Source organism: Rana temporaria, chromosome 9 (assembly GCF_905171775.1).
Source record: "Rana temporaria chromosome 9, aRanTem1.1, whole genome shotgun sequence".
Taxonomy (NCBI): domain Eukaryota; kingdom Metazoa; phylum Chordata; class Amphibia; order Anura; family Ranidae; genus Rana; species Rana temporaria.
The window spans coordinates 121,035,693-121,062,653 of record NC_053497.1 but is presented as its reverse complement, the minus strand read 5'-3'; the positions used below and the strand labels follow the sequence as shown (position 1 = coordinate 121,062,653).

Genomic DNA, 26,961 nt, shown 5'->3' with positions numbered 1-26,961 from the left:
CACTGTCACACATCTAGGAAACGTCAAATGTGAATGCGGCCTAATGCCTAGTATACACTGCTAGTTTGTTTTTCCATTCAACCCAGCGGGCTTGGTTGAATGAAACCTCAGGTCAGAGCCCCTGTACTAACAATACAAAGTCAGTACAGTGATCTCCCCTGCTGTTCTATTGTGTAGGTAAGTTGTACGGGGTCCTGTGATTTCTAACAGATTTGTAACAGCAGCCCTGATTGATGGTACCAGAAGATGCTAGCTTGGTTACCTTGATGATGCGTTGAATGTTGTTCATAATCATGGCGCTCTCCATAGTGATGGATGAAATTCCAGGGAGGAGATGGGAAGCTCCAGTTGAGCTCTCCTTCTGCAGACCATCCACCTGCACAGATGGACAAGGACACAAGAAGATGGCAGGGGCTCAGAGAAGAAGAAGAAGAAAAAAAAAAAAAAAGCATAAAAACAATAAGCAGGAAATACTCCATACTTTAGAGGCCAAGTTGTCAATCTTGTCGACAACTTTGCTTATGGCCATGCGGATCTCTGTGTTCTGCTGTCGGGCTTCTGTCATCAAGAAGGTGGTGACGTCACCTGAGGCTGGATAAAGAAGATTCGTTGAGGACAATGTCAGATAACACAAGACTTTCTTGGCAAGTCTAAATTGGAAACTCTTTTCCACTAAAGAGGAGGTAGAAGAATATTCTGTTCCCCAAAAAATCTCTACACATAGCATTCCTGAGAGTCAACTCCTCCGTCTTGTGTAATATGGGCAAAATTACATTAGCGATACTGCCAGGCGCCATCAGAAAAGCAAAAACCAGGCTAGAAAGCCAAATCTGCAACACACCACCCAAATAAACCGAATGGTTTCAGTTGGAGTTGTACTATTAAGATTTATTTCTTTATCCCAAAAGCCTAAATGTTAAGAACAGTTCTTTGTACCTTGATATGGAGCTGGCTGCTGCACAGGGGCAGGGTAGACATGCCCAACTGGCTGAAGCTGGGTTCCGGTGGTGGGGTTCTGCGTGTATGCATACTGGATTCCAGAGTATGGCTGAAAAAGAACATTTCACTGAATTCATGTAAACGGGCACAAGGACTGGGCTGAAGAAGCACCCCCACGGCTATATAGTTGAAAAAAGACAAAAAGTGCATCTATTTTAACCTATAGAAAAAAGGAAAATGGAAAACCTCCATATACAGAATACTATACCTACAGTATGGGTTCCAGTTTCGACTAACACATTGTAAAGGGGCATAGTACAAAAATTGGTCAAGAAGGTAGGAGACCAGTTGTGCATGAAAACAGTATTCAATTTAAGAAGGATATCTTTATAGTAAGAGCAGTTAAGTTGTAGAATGTTCACCACATTAGTTAGTAATGATAAAAATAGTAATAGGGTTTAACAAGAGGCACAATTTTCTTGCTGCCAATCATATTCAGAATCTGAGCCGAGATCTTAACCCTTTCACGCCCAAGCCCACTTATGACATTTGTTGCTCACAAGTTAAAATCCATATTTTTTGCAAGAAAATTACTTAGAACCCCGAAACATTTTTATATATATATATATATATATATATATATATATATATATATATATATATATATATATATATATATATATATATATATATATATATATATATACACACACACGGGTGGAGGGTTTGACGGAGGCTAGTTCGGCCACCCTTCGCTGGCGGCGGTGGGCAACATTATGGAGGGACTATACAGTCAAGTTTGGTTGTTGTGGGTCTAAAAAGAAAAAGGGCGCTAATGTGCTTACCATGCAACACTGTAAAGTTTTCAACAGTACAATTGTATTTTTGTTTTCCTTTTTTGTCTTGTATTTGTCTTTCAAATAAATATAGATTTTGCAAAGAAAAAAAAAAAAAAAAAAAAATTATATATATATATATATATATATATATATATATATATATATATATATATATAATTTTTTTTTTTTTTTTTAGCAGAGACCCTAGGGTCGCATTTGCCAAAAATAGGATTTTTGTACTCACCATAAAATCCATTTCTCCGAGTTCATGGACGGACACAAGCAGCATCTTGACCTTGGGGCATTATCCTCCTTCTAGGTCGGAGATTGACTAGGCAGAAAAACATGTTAAGTGTTAAACACATCACACAGTACAGCACCTCCCAGGGGGCGGTTCCCCAGAGTACATCCCCCTCTCTCTGCATCTGCAGCCTCAGTTTGTCAACAAGCAGTACAAACAAAGGAGGGGTGGGTGCTGTGTCCATCCATGAACTCAGAGAAATGGATTTTTACGGCGAGTACAAAAATCCTATTTTCTCTTCCGTTCATGGACAGACACAGCAGCATTTTGACCTTACAAACGTTTCCAAGCAGTGTCAAAAAAAAAATCGAGGGGTGGGAAAACAACACAGCAAACCAACTTTACCCCAAACAAACCAGAGCTCCTCAACGGAGGAACTGCAACCTTAAACAGCCGCCTGCAAAACCTTGTACTCACATTCACCTTGTAAAACTTAGAGAAGGTGTGGACCGACGACCAAGTCGCTGCCTTACACACCTGTAAAACAGACGCCTGATGGCGGAAAGCCCAGGAGGCACCAATTGCCCTGGTCGAACGCGCCCGCCCCTTTGGAGCATAAAAGTCATCTCCTCACACAGAGAGGTGTAAGCCATCCACGTACGATGGTAAATCTTCCAGGAAGTAGACTTCCGCGCCCTCAGCATGGTAGAGATCACCGAATCCGACAGACCTCGGTCCCTCAGCACCTGGCTTTCAATAGCCACGCCGTTAAAGCCAACGACTGTAAAGCCGGATGAAAGATAGGATCCTGCTACAGAAGGTCCTCTTGCAGTGGCAGGCGCCACGGAACATCTGCCACCAGACGCACCAGATCCGCGTACCAGAGACGGCAAGGCCAATCTAGAGCAGTTAGGATCGTCGGTATCCCCTCGGCTTCCACTCTGCGGAGCAGATGACGAAGAAGCTTCAGAGAAGGAAAGGCGTAGATTAGGCGATAGTGACCTCACGGCGCCACCAACACGCCTGAAGCATCCACCCACGGGTCTTTTGACCTGGCCACATACCGCGACACCTTCCGACTGAGTCGTGATGCCAGGAGATCCACGTCCGGAGTGCCCGATTTCAGACACAGACTCTGAAACACGTCCGGGTGTAGAGACCATTCTCCTTGGTCTAGCGTTTGGCAACTTAGGTAGTCCGCCTGCCAGTTCTGTAGACCCGGAATGTACACGGCCGAAAGAGCCGGAACGTTCTGCTCGGCCCACCGGAGGATGTGAACGACTTCCGCCGCCGAGCTCCTTGTGCCCCCCTGATTGATATAAGCCACAACCGTGGCATTTTCAGACTGAATCCTGACCGGGCGGCCCTGTAGACTCAGAGACCACTTGGAGAAGCACAGCCTGATCGCCCGGAGTTCCAGGACATTGATCGAGTCCCGCGCCCCTGGGCCGACTGAACACCCCCACACTCCCCCCCAGCCGGTGAGACTGGCGTCCATCGTGACCACCGTCCAATGACATGGGAGGAACGACTTCCTGGCCCGAAGAACCGGAGACGTCAGCCACCGTACTAGGGAGGACCTGACCAGGCGACTCACCGGGATTTGGCAATTCAGAGACAAAGGGCGCTTGTCCCAACGCGACAGAATTTCCCTCTGTAACACTCGAATGTGAAATGGAGCATACAGAACCACCTCAAAGGAGGCCACCATGAGACCCAGAACTCGAATGCAAAAGCGGAGCGACGACCATTTTTGGGTTGTCAACTGCTGCACCGCAGCCCGCAGTGTCAGTAGCTTCCCCATGGGAAGAAAAACTCTCGCCTCCGAGGAATCCAGGAGCAGCCCCAGGTATTCCAGACGTTGAGACGGAACACCGACATCTGAACATTTAGCAGCCAACCGAATTCCCGGAGGCTCTGGCAGGTGATTGACACATCTTCCTCTAACTCTGAGCTTTAAGAAGCTCTCAGAAGAAGGTCGTCCAGGTATCCTACAATAGCGGTTCCGTTCTGCCTCAGCAGGGCCGGAATCGGAGCGAGCACCTTGGTGAAAACCAAGGTGGCACCGAAGCCAGGCCGAAAGGGAGGGACACGAATTGAAAGTGGTCCTCCCCGACCGCAAAGTGCAGAAATCTCTGGCGTTTTGCGCATATGGGGATATGCAAGTACGCGTCCTTTATATCCAAGTAAGCCAGGAAATCCCCCGGATTGAGCGCCGCTACCACAGAGCGAACCGACTCCATCCTGAACTTTTGCACCCTGACAAAACAGTTGAGGGCCTTGAGGAAACTACTTTGCAAACCCACCGGTCGGAAAGAAGAGACATCCACCGAGCCGTGCAGTCGGCCCCCCACCCCAAAGACGAGCGGGGGCAGACTTTTATGCGGAAGCAGGTTTTTCCGCAGGCTTGTTGGGCTTACGGAACCAGGGGTGCTTCTGCCCTTCAGCGAGCGCCTTAGCGGCCTGGGAACGTTAACCTGCAGCACCGGGCGGATGAAAAAAACCATTGGGGGCGGTAAAGAAGGGCCCCTGCCTACCGCAAGGCTCCTTACCCTTACTGGATTGTGGGAGCAGAGCTTAATACATACACATAAGTGTGTATGTATCCTATGTAGGTGTATGCACACGTCTTGAGGGTGGAAGGAAACCGGAGTACCCGGAGGAAACGCACGCAGACACAGGGAGCGACAATGCTCTTACCTCCCGTGGCATTTCTTATAATGTCATCTAGAGAAGCCCCAAAAAGCCTTTCACCCTTAAAGGGCAAGCCCACCAAGGCCTTCTTAGAAGACTGGTCCGCAGACCAACACTTCAGCCAGATAAGGCGGCGCAACACCACCGCATAGGCCAAGGCTCTGGAGAGCAAGGGAAGCGTATCCAGGGCTAACTCACAGACAAATTTAAGGCCATGCCCCAACTGGTCGGCCGGCGCCACACAGTCCGGAGGGGCTTGATGCTCCTCCCAACTCCTAAAGCAACAACTTTGCCCGTTCAGTAAGGGTCTGAGACACCCCGGCCAAGACCGGTCTCACCGCCGACCCTACCACCGTGAACATGGAGCGGGCCACAGCTCTCCTAACTGCGGGGTCCTTGAAAGCAGGAGCCCCTTCCACAGGCAACGTGGTCGCCTTGTTCAGTCTGGACACGGGGGGGTGCATTGACGGAGGAAAGGTCCATTTCTTCAGGAAATCCTCAAAAGGATAATGGACCGCAAAACATCTTGGAACAGAAAAAAACCTTTTGCGGCCGATCCCATCCTTGTACAAAAACTTTTCCAGATAAAGAACACAAGGAAACACTTTTGCAGTGCGGGCCGGTTTACGAAACCCAAAAGGGACCGACATCTCTGATGTCTCCGCCGAATCCTCCATTTTTTGAGTATCCCGCACCACAGTGATAAGAGCTCCCACCAGCGCCCTATCATGCGCCGACCCTGATGCAGAGTCATCCTCACTGTCCGTGTGGACTGGGCCTGCATCCTCTGACAGCTCGGAACCAGGGCCGGGAGCAGAGGCCGGTCCTGATTCCGCTGCAGAGGCATCCCCAGCAGAAGGCGGGGGAGGGGCGCTTTTTACCCCGGCAACAAACGCCTCTAGGACTGCCTCCATAGCATACACAGAGACCGCAGGTACAGGGAAACTAAGGGTTAACTCCGGCATGTCTGGGGGAGAAGCATCTGGTTCAGACACCATGCTGACCCACCCTTTTGCCACCCTTGGAATGCAAGGCAAGATCCACAGACCACCCTCCCGGCCACAGCATAGAACAGGGGACCCCCCAGAGGACTCACCACCTGACCAGGCCTGTACCGCCGCTGTCTTACTCCTAGAGTGCAGCCCTGTGTCGTTCCATCCCTCAAAAAGTGTCCTGGAGCCGTTCGCGCCGTTATTTTAAACACCCATCCAAAGTGGCCACCGACACACCGCAGACCATGCGGGCTACAAGAAAATGGCTGCCGAACTCCAATAAAAGCGCCCGGCACAAAATGGCGGCCGCAAGTGATACACAAAAAAAAAAAAAACACACAGCAGCAAACACCTGGGACCCCCAGGCAGGCCCCCCCGCATACACAGCAAACAACAGCACCCCCCGGAGAGCAGAAAGCCCCCAGCCTCAGTATGGAGCCCCCCTCAGGCGGACCCCCCACCTCACGGCCGACCCAGAACGTAGGGAAGGAGGAGGAGGAAGGGAGAGAGGAAAGCAGGGCGGACCCTCAATCGACCTCCCAGGATTGCCCAGCCGCACCACCCTGCCAAAGCAAGGGACTGCTACTTACTCATCCTGCGACGACCGGCTGGAGGCATCCCAGACATGACCAACGTCCGGGCGGTTACGGCATGGCTGTCGGCCAGGCACACTGTGACACGGACATAGAGCCCGGTCATATGTGTGCCCTGGAGCGTATAGCTCACCGGCCACCCCTTGAGCAATGGGTCATGTCGTGGACGGCCCAGCGCGTAGCTAAAAGGCCGGCACACGCTCGATGGCCGAACTGGGGGGACTACAAGGATCAAGGATCCAGCCCGTCACCCAGTCGGCAGTTGATTGTATATCTCAGGATCCAAAAATGCAGAAAAACAAAAAAGAAAATTGCAAAAAAATCCCCAAGCCACATGGGCCCATAGGAGCCATGTCATTCTCCTGTGCTAGGCAGAAAAATACTGAGGCTGCAGATGCAGAGAGAGGGGAGATGCACATGGGGGAACCGCCCCCTGGGAGATGCTGTACTGTGTGATGTGTTTAACACTTGACATGCTGTTTTTCTGCCTAGTCAATCTCCTAGAAGGAGGATAATACCCTAAGGTCAAGATGCTGCTGTGTCTGTCCATGAACGGAAGAGAAAAAGACACTTTCATTTATCAAAAAAAAAGCCTAAACAGTAAAGTTTTTATTTGTATAATGTGAAAGATGATGTTACACCGAGTAAATAGATACCTAACATGTAATGCTTTTAAATTGCGCACACTCGTGGAATGGTGACAAACTACGGTACCTAAAAAAATCTCCATAGGGGACGCTTACTTTTTTTTTTTTTTTTTTAAACGGTTACCAGATTAAAGTTACAGAGGAGGTCTCTTCCTTTAGATTATTTGTTTTACCTCCAACAGTGTTCTAGCAGTTATTCCTTAATCTTGCTCATCTGACCCATAAAAACTCCTCATTTACTTTGGCAATGCTAATGTGTATTTGGTCCTTCAAATAGAGCCTTTTTGAATGTAACTGGATGTGAGCTAAATTGAATTAAGAGGACAGTGAGTAGAGAGGATTATCTGTTCTACGATACCTGAAAGCCATGTGCCTGGCCAGGAGGGAAGGCCTGAGAGGTGATGGGTGCTACAGGTAACAGAGCAGCTGACGAGGATGGCAGACCGGACAATGGTTGTTGCTGAGGGACTGTCAATGTAAAAAGTCAATAAAAGTAAAAAAATAAAAAATAAAACACAGATGACAATACTGTTCATCACATTCAAATGAACTTGTTCTGTAATGTTGAAGACAGGAATGTAATATGTATGTAGAGAAGATTTACCTACCTGGAGCAGGGGTGTGAGCTGTAGCAGGAGTCTGGCTGATCTGTGGGGTGGGCCGGACAAGCAGAGGGGCAGCAGGATGTGGAGAAATCCTCTGAATATGTGAATCCTGCAAAAAGAATACCAGCATTAAAGCAGAGGTTCACACAAAAAGTGAACCTCCGCTTTTTGGATCCCTCCCCCCTCAGGTGTCACATTTGACACCTTTCAGGGGGGTGCAGATACCTGTCTGAGACAGGTATTTGCACCACTTCCCCACTGTCTTCTGAGAAACACTGTTCACAGGAGAGAGCGGGGACCAGTGACAGTGCGCCACGATCCACGCGCATGCGCAATAGGGAATCGAGCAGTGAAGCCGCAAGGCTTCACTTCCTGATTCCCTCACCGAGGATGGCGGCGGAAGCAGCCGAGGACCGAGCGATTGCTCAGCCTCGGCTGCTGACATCGCGGGCGCGCTGGACAGGTAAGTGTCCATTTTTTAAAAGTCAGCAGCTGTTGTATTTGTAGCTGCTGGCTTTAAAAAAATATATCGGTGGAACCTCCGCTTTAATATTCTCTTGTCCTCCAGAAGATTTACCCCCTTCATTACTAGGCCATTTTTTACTATGCGGCACCGCGCTATTTTAACTGACAATTGCATGGTCATGCAGCGCTGTACCCAAACCAGATGCATTACTTTTTTTTTTTATTAAAAAAAAAAAGAGAGCTTTCATTTGGTGCCATTTGTACGCAACTAGGTTTTTTGTTATTTTTGATATCTCTCTATAGATAGAAAGATACACACACACACACACACACACACACACACACACACAGAACATGTAATTTTTTGTTTGATTCCCTGTATCTGTTTCTTCCCCTCCCTTTTCATATATATATATATATACACACACACACACACGTTTAAATTTATGATTATTAGTTTACTTAACCACTTAAGAACCGGACCTTTAGGCAGCTAAAGGACCCAGACAGTTTTTGCGATTCGGTACTGCGTCGATTTAACTGACAATTGCGCGGTCGTGCGACGTGGCTCCCAAACAAAATTGACGTCCTTTTTTCCCCACAAATAGAGCTTTCTTTTGGTGGTATTTAATCACCTCTGCGTTTATTTTTTGCGCTATAAACAAAAATAGAGCGACAATCTTGAAAAAAAAATGCAATATTTTTTACTTTTTGCTATAATAAATATCCCCCAAAAATATATAAAAACATTTTTTTTATCAGTTTAGGCCGATACGTATTCTTCTACCCATTTTTGGTAAAAAAAAAAAAAAAAAATCACAATAAACGTTTATCGGTTGGTTTGCGCAAAATTTATAGCGTTTACAAAATAGGGGATAGTTTTATTGCATTTTTATAAAAAACATTTTTTTTACTACTAATGGCGGCGATAAGCGTTTTTTTTTCGTGACTGCGACATTATGGCGGACACTTCGGACAATTTTGACACATTTTTGGGACCATTGTCATTTTCACAGCAAAAAATTCATTTAAAATGCATTGTTTACTGTGAAAATGACAATTGCAGTTTGGGAGTTAACCACAAGGCGCTGATGGGGTTACGTATGACCTCATCTGTGTTTCTAACTGTAGGGGGGTGTGGCTGTAGGTGTGACGTCATCGATTGCGATTCCCTATATAAGAAAACACACGATCGATGACGGCACCACAGTGAAGAACGGGGAAGCTGTGTTTATACACACACACACACACACACACACACACACACACACACACCTCTCCTCGTTTTTCAGCTCCGGGGACCGATCGCGGGACTCCAGTGGCGATCGGGTCCGCGAGTCCTGCGGTCGCGGAGCTTCGGACCGGGTCGTGTGCACGTGGCCGCGGCTAGGCTTAAAGGGCAGCGTACAGGTACGTTGATGTGCCCAGCCGTGCCATTCTGCCGACATAGATCGGCGTGAAGGGGTCCTTAAGTGGTTAAAAATTAATTTGTATTCTGCTACATGTCGTTCGTTTGTGTGAAAGTTATAGCATCTACAAACTATGGGATATATACTAGAATATTTAATTTATTTTTAATACTAGTAATGGTAGCGATTGGCGATTTATAAAATGGGACTACGATAGTGCGGCAGCCAATGGGAACTGACACGACATCACCAGTGCCATTATTATAGTGATCAGTGTGAATAATTTGCACTTTCAATGTACTGACACTGGGCAAGAAGGGGTTAACATCTAGGGCAAGCAAGGGGTTAAATGTGTACCTAAAAAGTGTTTATGTGTGTACTGGGTATCTAGTTGATAACACTCCCAGAGCTGTGTTCCATGACATGTGAAAATCAATGTTTCCCTATGAGATCCGTCTTAACTGGTCCTACACAAGTCTGTCCGACTTTGAAAATGCTCCCTGTACTACTTTGGTCCGACATTGATCCTACTTCAGCCCATTGAATATCACATTGAAGTCGGATCAAAGGTGGGGAGAGTCCTCAGCCCTTTGTAGGGTTTAGGTTGGGACTTGGAGTTTATCCTCCTTTGGTATTGGCAGCTGGATTGATTGGCAGCACAGCCAAGTCTGGGCAGTTGTGGAGGGGGGACATTAAAGGGCATCTGTGTTTTAGGTTCATCCATGAAGAAGACATAACATACTAAAAATAATAAAATTTCACTTTTAGGAGGACTAAAAGGACACTCAGACATTTGGGGATAACATTTTATATATTTGAACTGTTAAAGTTTTACCTCAATTTCAGAGTCGCTGGAATCCAGTTGAGGGGTAGTGCTGCCAGTAATAAAAGGTAACATGGGCTGACCCATCTTTGCCATCCTGGAGATAAGTTTTGCCTTCGCCATGTCGGGGTTCTACAGGATAGGAAAACCCAGATAACACAGTTAATCTTTACAAGGTTCACAGAATCATAAAAATAGTAAGGTCATAAAACGTGCCCTGAGACAAGAAAACCCCTGGGTGAAGATGCAGAGCTTGCACATGTAAACAGTCAATACAGTTATTATCGAGGAAACAAGGCCATTATACATTGACAGACATGGAGAAGTCTGGACACTAGACCACTTTCACATACTTATCCAGAAAGCCATCTAAGCCCCCTTTCACACTGGGGCGGTGGGTGCGGCAGCGGTAAAGCGCTGCTATTTTTAGCGACGCTTTACCATAAATTTTGCGGCGCTATTAAGCCGCTAGTGGGGCACTTTTTCCCACCAAGAAAGGGTTAAAACCACCGCAAAGCGCTTCTGCTGCAGAGGCGCCCCCTTGATTTCAATGGGCAGGAGCGGTATACACACCGCTCCTTCACCGCTCCAAAGATGCTGCTAGCAGGACTTTTTTTACCGGCATGCTAGCGCACCGATCCAGAATGAAAGCCCTTGGGGCTTTCACACTAGAGAGACAGCAGCGGCTGTTTCAGGGCTATTCGCAGGCGCTATTTTTAGTGTTATAGAGCCTGCAAAGCATCCCAGTGTAAAAGGGGTCAAATAGAGACACAGATTGTTACAAAACAATTTGCGGTGAAATGGAGAAGACTTATTACTGTCAGCCTCCCTGTCTCCCCTTGTTCCTTATCTTGCTTTAATGGAAGAGTAACCTTCAAAAGAAATGTTTATTCTTCCCAAGACTACAGTCATACATTGGACTGCGAGCGACACAGTTAACGAGTGTTTTGAGTTATTCTTTTTAAATCCTGACTCGGTTTGCAAGTGTTGTCTCGCAAAACGAGCAGGATTCAAGCCTCTGCGGTGCTACGTACGGAATTTGGCCAGAGGTGCGGGGGCGCCGATGACACTGAGCCACTCGGATGCACTCGGAAACGCTCCACTAATATTTCTGAGTCTCTCTCCCCCACCTCTGGCCACATGCTGTACTGCATACAATAGAAGTCAATGTGGAACAAATTATCTTAGTTTCCATTGACTTCTATGGGGAAACGTGCATTGATAAGCGAGTGCTTTGGAATGGCAAGCATTCTCCTGAACAGATTATGCTCATAATGCAAGGTTCCACTGTACTTTTTATTTCTAACCAACTATGGATTAAAGTACACTGCACCAACTTTTTAAATGTTATGCAGCATACATCCACCTGTCGGAACATTTGGGGTTAAAAGAATACATATAAAGTCGCATATTGTATATTTTTCATATTGTTCCTATTTATATATATTATGAGCAGAAGGGCAGCCATATTCTCTTTAAGGGTTGAAATTAAGTTCATGAGCATGAATAGACAATGATTTTAACATAGTATTGTCTTTGTATAAATGATGCCATGGGGCCGATTCACAATTCCTACAACTTCACAACTTACATCATCAATAAAATCAAGGAGCATTAAGATATCAAGTCGGCCGGCTTCCAGAACGTGCAGCCTGTATCTTCCGGGTCTGATCACGTGATGCAGTGACATCAGAACGTCGCCTCCCAATGTTTCATCTCGATGGGGACGTGGTCACGAGACGAAACGTTGGGAGGCGACGTTCTGACGTCACCGCATCACGTGATCAGACCCGGAAGATACGGGCTGCACGTTCTGGAAGCCGGTCGGCTTGATATCTTAATGCTCCTTGATTTTATCGATGCAAGTGTACATTTTTTTTTATTCCATTAAACACCCAAAGATTTTATACTATGCGAGTCCCTTCTTCTCTCTGTATACATCTCCCATTGTGGCACTGCTTGAGGAAATCCCACTGGCGTGATCCGCTCGAGTTTGGTGATACAACCTAAGGAGTCCATATGTTTATGCTGCTTTTGATCTCATTTGAGATCAAGTCTTCTGGTAAGAGTCAGTGTTTGTCGTGGTGGAGGTGCTTCTGTCATCACTGTGTCTGGACCGTCTGTGGATCAATTTCTCACTGAGGCTATTACTGAATACCATCACATGCTTATGATTGGACTCTTTTCTTCATTGATCCTGGCCCATCTAAACTGTGTTATTCACTCATCACTGCATTTGTTCATGTTCATTTGTGGTTAACCTGATTTATTTTCATTGTATTGGGTTTATCACAGTGGCCTTAGTGTATTGGGCACATCACATTGCTTAATATTAGCGCGATTCCTTTTTTTCTATATTTTGCTATTTATGTTGTATATCATTTTTGAGTCGCAGCTTACACCTTATACATTTTTATATTTATAGTTTTCATAGTATGCACAGTATTCCTTTCTTAAATTGTTAGAACAGTTTGGGAGTGATGTGAATTCTAACTGCAGTATGAATTGGTGTCACTTCTAAACAAGGGAGATATATATATTGTCATATGTCCTAATACTAACTTCAGAGTTTTAGAATTGGATTAGTTATAGGATATGTTAAACCATAAAGTCATTCTAAATTTAACATAAGCCTTGATCAAATTTTCAAGCTATTGCATAATAAAACCTTTTGTTTATGCATTTAAGAAATAATAGAAGATCTGTTTGTGTTGAGATGAGATAACATAGTGTAAAATGTAAACAAAAGCCATTTACTAAAGTCCGTGGAAATCACGGGAAGGCTATTCACTAAGCGTTACCCAGGTTTTAAATATACAAGGATGATTTAAGAACTGTGAATATACCTTGTCATATAATGTAAATATCTGAACATTTAACCATAATTTATCTCTGAGTGTAGAAGTATATCATATTGTATTATCACAACTTAAACCCGATTTTAAATTTTGCACTATATCTTTAGTTATATATTAAATATTCATTTGCGTTATTGGTCTTCAAACTAGCACGGATAAAAGAACTTTCGATTTCTTGTTCGATATTGTAGGAAGTTGTAATTCTCCCAAAGCACACATTTACAAATTTCCATAAATACAATATTTTTATTTTTCAGTATAAACATTCTGACATTTTTTAGGCACTATGCTGAGATACGTCAATGGTTCTGACACACCATAAGAACTTACAGCTAGCTGTTCGCTGATGGAGTTGGACTTGGCTCGAACTGCTGGTTCCCTGCAGAAAAATAAATGAATAATAATATCACCAGAAAATTGGACCTTTATGTCCCCCCAGTAGCGAAATGTAAAAAGTACAACATTTCTACAAAAAATTCAACCTTGAATATTGACCCATTTTTCCTCAAACATGTCCAAGACTCTTTCAGGTTTGCAATTTCCTATCACAGAATCATAAGGACTCCATGAATGCTGTACAAACCATGGCGTCCATGTTTGCACTGCCTGAAATCAATGTATATTACAGCAGCTCTGCACAGGACTACACATTGTTCATTAAAGAACCAGTCACCACTGATATAAAGCAAAAACTAAAATTTTTAATCTTTAGGTACTTTGTTAATTTAAGATTTATCCTTTCCTCCAAAATGGTAGCCTTGGAGTCATAAGTATGTAAACCACCCTAGGATTATGTTAGCAGGCACAGATATGCTTGCTCAAGAGCTGGGAGATGGAGTTCTTGGTTTGTTGACTTGATGACCTCACTCTAAGTATACAAAAATAAAAATGGGCACTAAATGACAAAATTAAAGAGTCCAAAGAGGATTTTTGTTCGTAAAAGCATCACATAAAAAGAGCAAATGTGTTTTGGGACAACAAAACTCCCTCTTGATCAGGGCTTAGAAGAACAGAATCAGGACTTGAACAAAGTCAAAGAATGTCATAACCAAATGGATCGATATAGGGAAAAACCTTTGAATGGAATTCTAACAATCTAATCAGCAGCAGAGCAAGAACTATCAGATTGCAGGTTACCTATAACCTCCTTTCATATTCAAGTCAAGGAATCAGGCTTAATCAAGAAAATACAATTAAAAAAAAAAATTAGGGGGAAAATTGAAATCTTGAATAAGTAAAATTGAACAATTACAATATTTGTATGGTAAATTTTTAGCTTTTTGCAATAGCTGAATCATGAACGCTCTTTTTAGATGAAGAGTAAACCTTTTAAGCCATGTACACACCATCAGTTTGTCTGATGAAAACATGCTCTTTCACTTCTCAGAGGCCATGGAAGCAGCAGTGGCAGCCATTGGCTACTGCTGCTATCAATCACAGCCTGAGGAGAGCGGAGTAGAGCCAAGCTGCGCATTATGCGCCTATGGGCACATACAGCATGGCTTGGGATCGAGCCCAAGCGGGTGCCAACAATGGCAAGTGGCTTGCTGTGGGGGCACTTAGCAGGGGGGGAAAGAGCCAGAAGCACCAAACACTAAACTCTTTGATGGCCCCTGGTGTTAACCCCTTCCCTGCCAGTGTCAGTAGAGTAACAGTGCCTATTTTTAGCACTGATCACTGTATTAGTGTCACTGGTTCCCCAAAAAGTGTTGCAAATGTCAGTTAGGTGTCAGATTTGCCGCAATGTCGCAGTCCCACAAAAAAATTTGGATCGCCGCTATTACTAGTAAAAAAAGAAAAAAAAGTCATAAAAATATTCCATAGTTTGTAGACGCAATAACCTTTTGCGCAAATCAATACACCCTTATTGGGATTTTTACCAACATGGTCACTTTTATTGTTTATAGCGCCAAAATAAAGGGGGAGGAGATTTAATACCACCAAAAGAAAAAGCTATAGTGGTTAAAGAAAGTTTGCCTATGAAAAGGACATGGGTAAACTACTTACTATGATTAATAAGCAAATATTAGCTTATGCATAAAAGACTGACTGACTTTTTAGCCCCCATGTTTCTCTACATGTGAAGAGCACAGGCCAACCAAAGAGGCATTGACCAATTGAGCTTTTTGGACGTACTATGTACGTCCAAAGAGTGAACCCTTAATCACAAGCTGATGGCCGCCAGCAGCCTGTGTGGGTTTTGTACAGCCGGCGAAAGGTTACAACGTGAAAATGATGCGGCTGCTCCATAGCTGCAGACCACGTTCACACAGACAGCCAAGTGGTTCATCCCCCTCTCCTCCCATGGTTCCTGGGCTGTCCTGCACTCCTCGATGCCCGTGAGCACATCCTCCAGCTGGGGGAGAGAGAATGCAGTGAGACCGAGGCAAAGCCAGGCCTTGATCCTACTTGCAAACAGTGAAGTGGGAAGTGATGTCACTTCTGGTTTCCGATGCACGCTTTCCTGACCAGCACAGATGGGTGGCACTTTTAAAGAAGCTGATCTGTGCTTGACTAGATGGTGTAAAGGGCGGGGGAGACTTTGAGGTCTATTAAATCAAATAAAAATTATAATTAAAATAAAAAAATTGACGAAACCCACCCCATGTAAACCGTGGTCACACCACACATGTGATATATCTCCACGAATGTCAGAGTGAGAACAATAATTCTAGCACAAAAGCTACCAACTCCAAACTGATGAGCTGTAAAGGCTTTTACAGTGGAGATTTTTGGCTACATAGTTTTTGGCGATATTATGGGTGCACGCATATATAAGACATGGAATGTTTGGTATCCATGTCCTCGATTCAACCTCATCTTTTATATTTTAATAAATTAGCCAAAAATGGGTATTATATGTTGTGGTTTTGCACTAAAAGTCATTATATTTTTTCCTGAAAATTTGCGTATGTGTCCATGTGGTAAGTGAATCTAATGGTGGTGGTTTTATAATTATCAACCACCTGCTGCACCTGCAGGGCTGTAATGAGGAAAAATGCTAGGCCTGCATCCCTTTAGACGTGATTTCCTATTGGGAATTTTTGTTGCAGGGGGTGGCCGATAGCTGACTTGTATCTTAGTGCAGACTCCTGGGAAAATTAGTGAGCTAATCACACAAGCAGGAAATTAAGTTTCTGGGGGGGGGGGTTGTTCTGTATACCATGTGCATCATTGATGCTTGTGCTATGCCTTTCTACATCCCTGTATAACTGTATGTGCATCGTTATTCTTTTATTGTGCATATCTATCCGCTTGGCAATTCACATTTATTGCCGTTGCTTACTTATGCATGACATTTTGCAATAAATTGAGAATCTTTTACTCTTGTTGAGAATATTGGCTAAACCTCTCTCACCTCACTCAAAGTCCCAGGGTGATTTCTATGTTTTAATGTATTATATTAGGGATGGAGGCGTTATAGGGGTGACTCCAGACCTTATATTTATTCTCTGTATACAGAACACCTCCAGGTAGCCATATTGCATTTTACAGAAAATTACAGAGCTGCAGATTGAAAAGGAAAAGATCATTTTAAATAACATTCAATTACAATATATGACTCGAGTCGCAATTGTATATGCTATATTATTTGCTTTTTTCCTGCGAAAGTGGGAGTTACTTTTTCTGGAAATGTAGCAAATTGACATTTGATAAAGAGACCCCAGTCTGCAAGCACATAGGAAATTGAACTTACCCAGGTTTGGGTGGCACAGAGGTTGGTGGCTGAGAAAGGGTCTCCACAGGAATACTTTCTGTAATTGATACGGGGGAGTCACGGGAGCCAACGCTCTGTCGATCAGTTCCTGCATCCTTCTGCTTCATCTGAAGCAAGAGGGGGGAAAAAAAAAAAAAAAAAGGAGGCGGCACAAACAGCAATGAGAATTTGTTAAAAATTCTAACCTAGACTTTGTTGCATTGCAGTTATAAAAAAAACACATGGTGGGGAAAGATACAAAAATACACAGGAAACCAAAATCAGAAAAATAACTTATTTTTCCACATTTTGTCATGCAACAACCAAACACGTAAAATTAATTTTACTGGAATTTTATGTGATAGAACACAAAGTGGCACATAATTGTAAAGTGGAAGCAAAATCATAAATAGTTTTCAATTTTTTTTAAAATAAATAGATGAACAGTGTGGTATGCATTTGTATTCAGCCCCCTTTACTCTGATACCACTAACTAAAATGTAATGGAACCAATTGCCTTCAGAAGAAGTCACCTAATTAGTAAATAGAATCCACCTGTGTGTAATGTAATCTCAGTATAAATACACCTGTTCTGTGAAGCCCTCATAGGTTTGTTAAAGAACCTTAGTGAACAACCAGCACCATGAAGGCCAAGGAAAACACCAGACAGGTCAGGGATAAAGTTGTGGATAAGTTTTAAAGCAGGGTTAGGTTATAAAAAAATAATCCAAGCCTTGGACCCGTCACAGATCACTTTTGATTCCACCATCCAAAAATGGAAAGAGTATGGCACAACTGCAAAGTGCAAACCCACAAAAAGATGGCCATCCACCTAAACCAGGGGTGTCCAAACTTTTTTCAAAGAGGGCCAGGTTTGATAAAGTGAACATGCGTAAGGGCCGACCATTTTGCCTGACATTCTTTGGACCATTAAAATTTGGTCTAAGTGTGTTTGTTGGAGCAACTAATACTCTGCCCAACAAGAATTCTCTTGCCTTTGTGGCTGTGTGTGGTGAAGAGATGAGCTTGGGCGTGTTATTTGGATATACCGTATTTATCGGCGTATAACACGCACCTTCAATTTAAGAGGGAAGTTTCAGGGGAAAAAATGTAAATAAAAAACTGAAGCAAAATAAGGGTCATTGCCCATCAATGCAGCCTATATCAGTGCCCATCTGCAGCCTCGCCATTGCCATGAATGCAGCCTCTCCATTGCCATAAATGCAGCCTGATCGATGTCCATCTGCAGCCTCGGAGGGAGGGGAGGGGGGCGGGATGAGCACCAACAGATTACATACAGGAGAATCTCCTGTTTACACAGCAGCCTCTTTAATACAATTTCTTCTGCCTCCTATGATAGACAGAGGAGTCGTCCAAATGCAGCCCAGAAGACGGGACTTCCTATTACAGATGTCACTGAGTAAACAGGAGATTCTCCTGTATGTAATTTGACAGCACTCGTTCCCCCTCTCCCTGTCCCCTCCGAGGCAGCGCCGATAAATACAGTATATATCCAAATTACCAGGGGGGGGCCACATTAAACTCGAACGGGGGCCGCAATCGGCCCCCGGGCCGGACTTTGGACATGCCTGACCTAAACCGACAGGCCGGGGCAAGGAGAGCATTAATTAGAGAAGCAGCCAAGAGGCCCATGGGAACTCTGGGGGAGCTGCAGTGATCCACAGATCAGGTGAGAGAATCTGTCCACAGGACAACTATTAGTTGTGCACTCCACAAATCTGACCTTTAAAGGAAGAGTGGCAGGAAAAAAGTCATTGTTGAAAGAAAGCCATAAGAAGTCCCATTTGAAGTTTGCGAGAAACCATATGGGGGACACAGCAAACTTGTGGAAAAAGGTGCTTTGGTCAAACGAGACCAACATTTGACTTTTTGGCCTAAAAGCAAAACACTATTGGCCAAAAACCTAACACTGCACATCACCTTGAACACTCTATCCTGACCATTAAACATGGTGGTGGCAGCATCATGTTGTGGTGATGCTTATCTTCAGCAGGGACAGGGAAGCTGGTCAGAGTTGATGGGAAGATTGGATGGAGCCAAATACAGGGCAATCTTAGAAGAAAACCTGTTAGAATCTGCAAAAGAATTGAGACTGGGGCGGAGGTTCACCTTCCAGCAGGACAACGACCCTAAACATACAACCAGAGCTACAATATAATAGTTTAGATTAGGTATATGCAATTAGCGGACCTCCAGCTTTTGTAGAACTACAAGTCAATGAGGCATAGCAAAACTGACAGCCACAAGCATGACACCAAGAGGCAGAGGTATGATGGGACTTAGAGTTTTGCAACAGTTGGAGGTCTGCTAATTGCATATCCCTGGTTTAGATCAAAGCATATTCATGTGTTAGAATGCCCCAAGTCAAAGTCCAGACCTGAACCCAATTGAGAATTTGTGGCAAGGCTTGAAAATTGCTGTTCACAGACGCTCTCCATTCAATCTGACAGAGCTTGAGCTAGTTTGCAAAGAAGAATGGGCAAAAATGTCACTCTCTAGATGTGCAAAGCTGGAAGAGACATCCCCAAAAAGACTTGAAGCTGTAATTGCAGCAAAAGGTCATTCTACAAAGTATTGACTTTGTCGTGTTTTGGTTGCAACACGACAAAATGTGGAAAATTTCAAGGGGTATGAATACTTTAAAGGCACTGTAACAATTTTCTTTTTTTGAGTTTTTTTTTTCCATATTAACTTGGGGAGCAACTGAGGAATCACATGACAAGCACAGATGGTAGTATCACAACCTTTTCCACACCTTGCTTCACTTCTGCAAAATGACTGTCAAAGAAATGATTGCCTAGATATCAAAGCACCAGTATGACAGCAAATTGCAATCTCATTCCATGCTGTGAAACATAAGTATAAAAAGGCACAGGGTAAAACAGAATGCTTGAAAGTGTACTCACTCTTTTTACTTCCACCTCAAAGACCAGGGTGGCATTTGGAGGAATTCGGCCCGACAGTCCCTGAGAGCCATAAGCAAGAGCTGGCGGAATCACCAGAAACCTCCTCCCGCCTTTCTTCATTCCCAGCATCCCCTCTTCCCAGCCCTAACCAAACATAAAAGACAAATGCCACACATGTAAAACCTTCCAATAGCAAACAATCAGATGCTGGCATTCATTTTCAAACCTGCAGTACAAAAGAGACCGCATAGATCAAAATGGCTGCACATTCTCGCCAGCATAGCCCAAAAATATTTCCCCAGAAACAAAAATCAGGATTACAAGAATGGCACAGATCATTTATTACAAGCACAGAAATTTAGTTCGTTACTTTGATGACTTTTCCAGATCCGAGTTTGAGCCGCAATAGTTTGTCCTTCTGTAAGTTGGAGTCAAACATCTAAAAAGAAAAAAAAAAAAAAAAAAAAAAAAGTTAGCCAATATTCAAATGCGGTATAATAAATCTTTTATTTTTCATTGCGCTGTTCAGGAACTCTGCAGTGAGATATGTTAGCCTGACGTCTCATTTGGTGATCACCAAATTATAATTTTACTAATGGAAATCGCTCATCTGCTTTGCTACAGATGCTTTGTCAGTTCAAACAGTGACAGAGCAGAGGCATCAGAGAAAGTGAGTGATTGTGCGAGAGATTGTCTCTGGCGATCTGTTTCCAGTGACAGAATTGCAAGTATAAAAATGGGCCTTAGGAAGTCCACACAGATTTTTATTATCACTATGGCCAAATTCCAACTCCAGCTTATTTCTTGTTGCGTTACCTTTTGATCAATTTTCCAAAATCTTGCACACTACCAGCTCACAGCTCGTACTACTCAAATCAGTCACACACAAGTACTCTGGAGTATACAAAGTAAAAGTCCAATTACTTTCACTTAACCTTTCTCAACTTGATAGTACCTGAGTGTTGTTGTTGGACCAAACTATCTAATGTACCTGGCCAATGCCATGGTTCTGAAACAGCCACCCTGTGTAGGCAACTTCCAATAGATCGCCCGTATCAGCTGCTTGCCCTTCGCCAGGTGTCAGATCCTGGGATACCACAGCATCCAGAGAGGAAGCGCTGCTACACTTGGCAATGCAAACCTGGTAGGAAAAAGATAAAAAATAAATAAAAAAAAAGGGAAGGTGACATAATGAAGACATGCTTAAAAAGGATACCATTTTCATCCAAATAATGAGACCGTCACCAGTTTCTTTGTGATGTCACTAGGGAATTGCTGGCAGTAATTTTCAATAAAGGACTTGTCAAAAACCATCTCATGGTTTTATTACACTACACCGTTTTTTGGGGGGTATGAATACCCCCATACTCATTCACATGGAGGGGTGGGGGGTCTGGGTGCCCCCTGGTCCTAGTGTTGTGAGGAAGAGGCCCCTGTCCCCATCAACACGGGGACAAAATGCTTCGGGGTGGGGGCAGAGATACATTTTTGCAGTTGAGTGAGTATAATAAGTATTTGATCCCACTCCATTTTTGTTTTTGTAGTGGGGTTAACCCTCAAAATCCATACTAGACCCAAAAAGGTCCTGGTATAGGTTGGGGGGGGGGGGGGGCTATGCTGTTATTTTTTTAATATACATATGGTGTGAGGTTTCGTCCTTACCAGAACCAAAGGAATTTTTTTTGATTGGTCAAAGGTTGAGTCACACTCATTCCAAAGTCGGATCAAAATCGGATCCAGTTCGTTAAAGTCTCATGGAAGTCGGACCGAAGAAATCGCAGGGCAATGTTGGATTGAAAGTCATGTGACTTTCCCATTGCACCAGTGTGAACCAGGCCTTAGGACTTGGTGCTACCACCTGCACCCTCATCGGGCTGTGCTGGGAGGCTTAGCAAGGCCAGCTAATGTACTGGCATAGAGGAGCCAAAAGCAACCATCAATTTTACACTCCCAGAAGTGTCAACTTCCCATGAGATTTTTAGCTGCTCTAGCCACAAGAATATTTAAACATGATTACAAGACATGCATATAAAAATAGTTAATACGATTACTACATTTTACAGGAAAGTGTTGTTGTGGTGATAGCGTCTCTTTAATGTGACTCTGCGACCAGGCTATGGACCAACAAAAAGACCGGAGTTAGGCTTACCGGTAACTCTGTTTCTAGGAGTCTTCCAGGACAGCCTCTTGAGACCTTGGGCTCCTCCCTCCGGGACAGGAAACACGTACACCCTTTTCTTTAAAGGGCGGTCCTCTAGATCTCCTCCTCAGTTTGCCCGAGAAATACCAGAAGATCCTGAAAGACATAGTCTACTAACACATCGTTAGATCATTTTATATCTTCACCACAATTACAGTTCCTTAACAGACACCGGGTGGGAAAAACTCCGGCTGTCCTGGAAGACTCCTAGAAACAGAGTTACCGGTAAGCCTAACTCCGGTCTTTCTCTAGTCGTCTTCCAGGACAGCCTCTTGAGAGGACAAGCAAGAACTTACTGGTTTTTAGGGTGGGACTACTGTCTGGAGGACCCTTCGTCCGAAGGCCTGATCCTTGTCTGACAGCAGGTCCAACCGGTAGTGTCTTGCAAAGGTTGAGTAAGATGTCCAGGCTGCCGCCTTACAGATCTCTTCCGGGGACGCTCCTGCTCTTTCTGCCCAGGAAACCGCCACTGCCCGAGTAGAATGTGCTTTAACTGTAGGTGGTTCCCTACCCCCTAACGTATATGCTTCTACAATCAACATCCTGAGCCATCTGGCAATAGAGGATTTTGATGTTCTGTGACCCTTGCGGGCACCTGAGAAGTTAACAAAAAGTGAGTCACATAGTCTAAATTCCTTTGTGACTTCTAAGTAAAATAAAAGACTTCTTTTAACATCCAATAAGGACAAAAATTCCCCTTCATCATTTTCTGAAGAGGAAAGCAAGGTTGGTAGGACAATGTCCTGAGTCCTATGAAAGGTAGAGGCTACCTTGGGTAGGAAGCTAGGATCCGTCCTAAGAATTATCCTATCATCAAATACAGATAGGAAGGGTTCCCTAATAGAGAGGGCCTGAAGATCGCTGACTCTCCTGGCTGAGGCTATGGCCACTAGAAAGACTGTCTTAAGGGTAACATGTTTCAGAGAAGACTCTTCCAGCGGTTCAAATGGTTTGTTAGTAAGAGCCTTTAGTACCAAGGACAGATCCCAAGAGGGACAGGCTCTAATCCTAGTTGGATTAGATCTTGTCAGACTTTTGAAAAAGTTTTTGACGAAGCGATCCTGTTGAAGAGGTACATCCAAAAAAATACTTAAGGCAGCCGCCTGTACTTTGAGAGTGCTGACTGATAAGCCTAAGTCCGCACCTGCCTGCAAAAATTCTAGCACTACTGGGATGCCAGAATGATTCATTCCTTGTTGTATCTTCCAGGAATTGAATTTTTTCCACACCTTAGAGTATATTGCTCTAGTTACCGGTTTGCGACACCCTAAGAGAGTCGTGACCACTTTATCTGAAAAACCCCGTGCTTTCAATAGTTGCTCTTCAGAAACCAGGCAGTTAGTTTCAGGTTCTTTATTTGAGGATGAAGGACTGGACCTATAGACAGTAGATCTACTTTCTCTGGAAGTGTCCAAGGTGGATACAGGGCCAGCCTCCACAGGCTGGCGAACCATGGCCTCTTGGGCCAGAAAGGCGTGATCAGAATCAGATCCGCGGGTTCCCTGAGAAATTTTTGGATTACCCTGGGAATCAGCCTCACTGGAGGGAATGCGTATGCCAGGCTGAAATGCCAAGGATGTGAAAAGGCATCTATCCCCTTCGCTTTGTCTTGTGGGTGAATGGAAAAAAATGTTGTAACCTTCCTGTTCTCCTTTGCTGCGAACAGGTCCACCTCTGGTAGTCCCCAGAGTGAGACTATCTGGTAGAAAGTCTCCTGGTCTAGAGACCACTCGTCCTGACATACTACCTGTCTGCTGAGGAAATCTGCCAGGGTATTCAGTGAGCCCTTTAGGTGGACAGCTGAAAGGTGTACCAGATTTTTCTCTGCCCAGATCAAGATCTGTGTAGCTGTTGCCTGTAGGGCTGGGCTCCTTGTGCCTCCTTGCTTGTTTATATAAGCTACTGTGGCAGCGTTGTCTGTCCTGATTTGTAGATGCTGACCCACTAGATAGCACTTGAAGCCCTGAATGGCTTTTAGAACGGCTAACAGTTCTTTTTGGTTCGATGACCGAAGAACCTCCGAGGACGACCACTGACCCTGGGTCCAAACTTCTCCCAGGTGGGCGCCCCAACCCCCCCTGCTGGCATCGGTGGTCATTACCAGAGCCACTGGCGGATCCCAGAGAAGACCCTTGTCCAGGTTTTCTCTGGCTCTCCACCACCATAGGTTTCTTTGAATGCTCTTTGGGATAGGTATTGTGAGGTCCAAATCCTCCTTCCTGCCACTCCAAAGTTTGAGCATATGTGCCTGGAGAGGACGCGAATGAAATCTGGCCCAGGGTACCGCCGGAAAACAGGCCGACATCAGACCCAGAACTCGCATAACTTGCCTTATGCTGATCTCCTGATTCGTCTGGAGAAAAGCAACCGCCTGATCTAGTTTGAGAATTTTTTCCTGGGGAAGGAAAATCTTCTTTTCTACTGAGGATATTCTGTATCCCAGGTACATCACCTCCTGTGATGGTATCATCTGCGATTTTTCTTCGTTGACCAGCCAACCCAGGGAACGCAGGAAAGACAGGGCTACCTTCAGGTCGCTCTCTAACTGATGACCAGACGGGGCTATGAACAACAGATCGTCTAGGTAAGGCACCATTGTTACTCCTTGGAGTCTCAGTGGTGCCAGGGCTTCTGCTAGGACTTTGGTAAAAATCCTTGGCGAGGAAGACAGGCCAAAGGGAAGGGCCCTGAATTGCAGATGTTTGGTAGCAGAACCCAGTCTTACCGCTAGACGCAGGAATTTTTGGCATTCCTGACGGATCGGAATGTGTAAATATGCGTCCCGTAAGTCCACGGTGGCCATATAACACTTTGGGAAGATCAGACTGGTGACTGAAAATATCGATTCCATTCTGAACCGTTTGTACCGGACCCACTTGTTGAGGGGACGAAGGTTTAAAATCAGTCTGTACTTTCCTGAGGGCTTTTTCACCACGAAGACATGTGAATACACCCCCTGACCTTCCTCCTCCTGGGGAACTTCCAACAGAACCCTCTGATCCAACAGGTCCCCTAAAAGGAGACCCAGGGCCTCTGCCTTCTCCCGGTCTCTGGGAGGTTGAGTGACCAAAAATATTGGGGGAGGGGGAACTGAGAATTCCAGCCTGTAGCCGTTTTCTATGAGGTCGTGTACAAACGGACTGACTGTTAATTCTGTCCATTGTGAGAGGAACTCCCCCAATCTTCCTCCCACAGGGACCTGAGTGTCACTGGGTTTTGGGGGGAACCTGAGGAGGGTTAAACAAGATTCCTCCTCTTCCACGTCCCTTTTGGCCCACCCAATGTTTTTTAGGATGTGAATCCCGGTCTTTCTGGCTTTGCCTAAACCCTCGAAAAAAGCGCTTATTTTCTTTCTTTTTTCTTTCCGGGAAGGCTTTCTTTTTATCTTGTGTCCTTTCTAGTGCCTCCTGGAGACCCGGACCAAATAAGTGATCGCCAGAAAAAGGTAAGCCGCAGAGTTTTAATTTTGATGCGGCGTCACCCGTCCATGTCTTTAACCAGACCGACCTTCTGGCTGCGTTGACCAACGCTGCAGATCTGGCTGCAAGCTTCACCGATTCTGAGGAAGCATCGGCTAGGAAGCCAGCCGCCTTCAAGAGTAACGGGAAAGATTTTAAAATCTGCTGCCTGGATGTACCCGCAGTGATATGCGCTTGGAGTTGATTAAGCCAACACTCCAAGTTCCTGGCTACGCAGGTAGCCGCCAACGCTGGCTTAAGTGCAATAGTGGAAGCGTCCCAAGCCCTTTTTAAAATGATGTCACCCCTTTTATCCATTGGATCTTTAAGTGTTCCAAGGTCATCGAAGGCCAGGTCAGTTCTTTTTGACACCCTGGCCAGAGGTGCATCTAGCTTTGGAACTTTGTTCCATGGGAGCGTAGTATCTTCCTCAAAAGGATATCTACGCTTTAGGTTCCCTGCAAAAAAAGGTCTTTTTTCTGGTTGCTCCCACTCCAACAAGATCGTTTCCACCAACGACTTATGAACAGGAAAACACCTGGTTTTTACAGCACTACCTTGATAAAGTTGGTCGTGCTTAGATAGCTGGACCTGTTCCTCTCGGATCTCTAGGGTTTCATATATTGCTTTAAGCAAGTCTCCCACATCTTCTAGAGACAGTCTATATCTAGTCCCCCTGGAAGAGTCTTCTTCTTCTAGCTCAGAGCCAGAAGCTGAATCTACCTGAGAGGAAGCCTGGGACCGAGTGGACCCTCCTGCTTCCTCCTCCTCATGCTCATCCCCTTCGACCGGAGTTGCCAAGGACGGGGCACTAGGGGTCCTATATACCGGGGACGGCATCTGCATCCTATCCATCATTCCCCGGAAAGATTTGAAAGTGGATGCTAGCTCATCTTTTACAGATGATAAGACTTTTTGGCATTCTGCCACAGAGTCATCTTTGACCAGACTGGAGATGCACTCTACACATAGAGGCTTTTTCCAGCTGGAACCCAATTTTTCCCCACATACAGCGCACTTTCTTTTAGGGGCTTGTGCTGGCGTTTTGTCCTGAGATTTGACCTAAAATCAAACACAAACACCATGCTTTAGTATAAAAGACAATGCCCCCTGACAACCACCCGTGTGTCAGAAAAGGTAAGTGCTGGGGAGCCCTCCACCACAGGCCCTGCCCAGGGAGGGAGAAAAGGTCCTGAGATAATTCAGACCATGTCCCCCCAAGGTAAGTGAAGAGTCAGCCTAGCCCCCCTTACCTGGGAGACGCCGGAGCCGGTGGACCCGGAGTCTGTAGCCTGCCTCGCTTCCTCCATCGGTCCTGTGTCCTTAAACAGCCCGGCTGCGTATGGAACACACCGCTCCGTGTGCCTTCCTTCCACTGCCGCGCTTAAGTCGAATGGGACTAGGTTTCGACAGCGCCCCTTGATGACGCCGTTCCGGTGACGCACTTCCGCCTTGTGGAACGCATCCGTCCCGCCCCTCAGCGCCGCTCCGGAAGAGGATCTGCAGTGCAGAGCGGCATGGCCAGCCAGCGTCTCTCGCCGCCGCCATAGCTGATGTACCGCGCTGTGCCCTCA

At 45.1% G+C, this 26,961-nt stretch overlaps 1 protein-coding gene across 2 annotated transcripts in view; it reads right to left on the bottom strand.

Moving 5' to 3' along the window:
• FKBP15 (FKBP prolyl isomerase family member 15) overlaps positions 1-26,961 on the bottom strand; it is a 105,709-nt gene that overhangs the window by 47,518 nt on the left and 31,230 nt on the right. For both annotated transcript variants that reach the window (XM_040324327.1, XM_040324328.1), the window contains exons 7-17: positions 20,721-20,870; positions 20,100-20,168; positions 19,730-19,873; positions 16,803-16,930; positions 13,436-13,484; positions 10,260-10,379; positions 7,554-7,659; positions 7,304-7,413; positions 937-1,048; positions 482-591; positions 263-376 (exon numbers count right to left, since the gene is read on the bottom strand). In XM_040324327.1, coding sequence (XP_040180261.1) covers positions 263-376; positions 482-591; positions 937-1,048; positions 7,304-7,413; positions 7,554-7,659; positions 10,260-10,379; positions 13,436-13,484; positions 16,803-16,930; positions 19,730-19,873; positions 20,100-20,168; positions 20,721-20,870 — 1,212 coding nt within the window. The remainder of the gene's footprint in view (positions 1-262; positions 377-481; positions 592-936; positions 1,049-7,303; positions 7,414-7,553; positions 7,660-10,259; positions 10,380-13,435; positions 13,485-16,802; positions 16,931-19,729; positions 19,874-20,099; positions 20,169-20,720; positions 20,871-26,961) is intronic.